This window comes from Hydra vulgaris, chromosome 09 (assembly GCF_038396675.1).
Source record: "Hydra vulgaris chromosome 09, alternate assembly HydraT2T_AEP".
Lineage (NCBI taxonomy): Eukaryota > Metazoa > Cnidaria > Hydrozoa > Anthoathecata > Hydridae > Hydra > Hydra vulgaris.
Window position 1 is genome coordinate 22,640,001 of NC_088928.1, and position 3,864 is coordinate 22,643,864.

Here is a 3,864-nt window from a genome sequence, read left to right on the forward strand (position 1 = left end):
ACATACATACATACATACATACATACATACATACATACATACATACATACATACATACACACACATACATACATATATACATTCAGATATGCATGTAAATTAGACTTTATTTTTAGTGTATTCAAAGAATAAAGGTCATGTTGAACAAACCAGATTCTATTTGTAAGATTTATCCTGAGGAGTGTGAGGTATTGATGTTTATTGGCATAAAATAAAACTCTTTAATTTTAGTTACCTACTTTTAAATTGAAAGGTTTTTAGTTCGTAATTTTTTCAGTTTAAGTATAACTTTTAAATGTTTAAATTCCTTTTCTTTTTTAATTTAATTTCACTTTAGTGCTTCAAATCGTGTTACCGAATGAAATGAATACGAGCGCCAGGTTTATCTAAATTGATTCTTGAACCTTTACCTCCAAACTTTGCATTTTTATATATAGCAATGACACTCTTAATTTCATCTGTAATTACTATATTTTGATTAGTATGTTTTAAAAGTAATGATTTTTAATTAAACAGTAATATTTTTATAAAGTAGCCATCACGCAAGTTTATATTATTAATTTTTTTTTTAATAAATTGTTTTGTAATTGTTTTATCTTACCTTTGTGAAATAAAAACAACCTTAGTAAATTTTCCGAGGTCAACTCCCAACTCTGTTTTGAGCCACTTTGAATTAACAATGCTATATGAACATAAAAAACCTTAATAAGAGAGACACGTTTTGCAATTACTCTCGCTTCAGGCTTTTTTTTTTAATTTGAAACGAGTCACATTATGTGTGCTTGTCACAGTTTAATTGATAATAAGTTATCGATAAATGTTTCCTTTGTGATTCAGATAGCTTATCTTAATCAGTTCGTAGCTCAATATGATTGGGTATTACCAATATGCATATTTAACGGTAGTTCAGCACAACCTATTTTTTTTTTATGTTTATAATTAATCATACTTTTACTTTTGGCATAGGTTAATTCAACATAGGGTCTTTTGGGTAAAAACTCCCGTCATAACTTGTATAAAAATCAGATAAGGCATAACATTATATTGAAAAGAATTATTTTGCACAACAAGTAAGGGGACCTCAAAATGCAGAGAAAACTTTTATTTTGAATTAAGCAACTAAATTTTTTTCTATTAAATTTTGAAATAGCCGAATAATCTGGATAAGAAAATGTTATGTTAAGTCTTTCATAAAAATACAACATGTTTTAAAGAACATTCTAAATCACCAAGGCGTTGAAAAAATTCTACTAAGAAAGTTTCTGTTCTATGTTATACTCCGGTGAATAATGTTGTTACTACTTCGCAAAAAATTTATTAACAAGACATTAACAAACAATTTTTCTTACCAGTTCGGTTTTTTTAAGCGTTTCTGAAAATATGTTTTTAACACGTTATCAGAAATGTTTGTTGTTGACTCTGAAAAAAGATGAGTGCGCAAAATGAACCCAGGTTTTTTTATATAGCCTATAAAAGCAATATGCATTTTGAAGTGCTTCATCTAGCGTTTGAGGTATCAATTTGAAAAGTTATATAAAGCAAAGCAATTTTTCTTTAATAAAAACATAAAAGTTTGAAAATCATTCGATGAACAAAAAATGCGTAAATAAAATCTATATAAAATGTAAAAGTTGATTGTATTTTGTAGAGTTAAAAATATTCCAGCGGACAAGTCTTGAATTGTAATTAGCCAGAGTATTGACCACCTATTGTATACTGCCTTTTAATACCAGAAAAACGAGCATCTAGTTTTAAGTTTCAAATTCGAGTTCAATACCAGGTATTACTCAATAAAACGTTAAATCGTGCCCGATTTTGTTTAAATATAAAGAAGAAAAAAAAAAAAAAAAATCAAAGTTCAACAAGAAGTTCAATGAAAAAAAACTTTTCTTACTATCTTATATTATAATCTAGTTTTAATTTTTTTTTTTTTTATTTAAAATTATTATTATTTTTTATTTGATACACCTTATCCTTATATTGAGTCAAAATACCATTTTCCATAACACCGAATTTAAATCAATTCTAAAAAAACAGTATTATTAAATAAAGATTTTGATCCTGATATAGTTTTAATACTATTTTATGATCTCTATCCATACTGTCAAAAATATTCAGGTGTACACAAAAAGCTATATGAAAACTAAATCTTGTACACTGCTACCATTTTCTATAGACGCATGTGGATTATGTCTTAAAAACGTAGTTAACTCTATTTTTATAGTGTATTTCAATAAATTATAAATAAAGTATCAAAAAATAATGAAAATTATTAAAAAATAGTATCAAATTTGAAAAGAGGTCAATCATAAATGAATTAAGTTCAAAAGATAGCTGACTATTTTTATAGACGCAGTTCACATTTTTTAACAAAACTATCCAAAAAAATGTTTTTATCACATTTTTAGTACTCGATTGGACCTCCATTGCGCTCAATTACTTGATAAATTTGTTTTGGCATACTTTCCACCAAGTTTTCCAGCACTTTTGGCTCCATATCCTCCCAGCATTCTGATCCCGCTACTTTTAGCTCTGCCACAGAGTTATATTGCTTCTAGTCAGCATAGATACGTCTCTTACAATAATTCCCCAGATGTTTTCAACAGGATTCAAATCTGAACTGTGAACAGCAACCACATTTGCTCAATTTTTTTAGCTTCAAACCAAGCTTTAGTCTCGTAACCAAGCTTTAGTCTCGTAACTAGTGTGAATGCTGGCGTTGTCTTGTTGAAAAACAAACTTTTTGCGTCGATATTTGTTTTTAAATGGAATCAAACATAATTTTAGCACATCAATGTATTTAGAACTTTTCATTTTGCAAGATGTAAATGCTAAATTTAACTTTCCTGTTGCACAAAACCCAAGCCAAACCATCAAAGATCCACCACCGAAATTCCTTGTCGAAAAATATTTGGGTTCTTTCCTCAAATCACGCCAGTAGCCATTAAAACCATCAGGCCCATCAAGATTAAATTTTTTCTCGTCCGAAAAAATCAACTGTTATTGAAAACAAAAATATTCAGCTATTTAGACATCTTACGTAATCATGAGATTTTAATCTAAAATCTCTTACTTGTTCCCAATCGCGTGCCATGTTTTCGCGGGCGAATTCCACCCGTTTCTGTTTTTGAACAAGCTTCAAATTTGGTGCTTTTTTCATTTTTGATCGTACAATGTGTGGGTTGTCCTTAAGAACTTTCCTAATCGTCTCCTTGCAAACATTTAAACCCAAATCTGACTTAACTGTTTTCAAATTTTTGATGAATTTAATGCGAGTCGAACAATTCTGCTTTTTTAACGGTCTGAAACCCTAGATTTCTTTGGTTTCCTCTTGATTGTTGCATAATCTGTTGGATTTTTCAAGAAATTACGGATAACGTGAACTGATCTCCTCACTCATCTAGCAATTTCTCGATTTGGAACTTTTTCTCGATGATAAGCCAATATTTGACCTTTTTCAAATACGGTAAGGACCTTTCCTTTCGGCATTTTGTTAAGTTCAACTTAATTTCGACTTACAAAATAAAATATACTCGACAAAACTCATAAAAACTTTAGTGCGTCTATAGAAAATTGCTCGTCAAAACTCGTCAAAACTTTAGTGCGTCTATAGAAAATTGCCACGAGAATATTAAAAATTTAATTATTTTAATACAATCAAAAAAATTAACAATCAGATGCATAATGGATCATTGTTTTCTTACATACACTTATTCAAAAGTACCGTTAGAACAATTTTATTACCACTGTAACACTGTAAATCCGCTAAATTCTACATGCGTCTATAGAAAATGGTAGCTGTGTATAGCTTTTGTGATGTAAGTAAAATGCTTAACCAGGACAATATTTCTTTATAAACGATAT

General features: G+C 29.0%; 1 protein-coding gene across 3 annotated transcripts in view; it reads left to right on the top strand.

Annotated features, from left to right (window-relative positions):
* LOC136085051 (uncharacterized) overlaps window positions 1-593 on the top strand; it is a 30,104-nt gene extending 29,511 nt beyond the window's left edge. For all 3 annotated transcript variants that reach the window (XM_065806404.1, XM_065806403.1, XM_065806405.1), the window contains exons 6-7: window positions 117-188; window positions 338-593. In XM_065806404.1, coding sequence (XP_065662476.1) covers window positions 117-188; window positions 338-367 — 102 coding nt within the window. In that variant the 3' untranslated portion in view covers window positions 368-593. The remainder of the gene's footprint in view (window positions 1-116; window positions 189-337) is intronic.
* The last annotated feature ends 3,271 nt before the right edge of the window (window positions 594-3,864 follow it).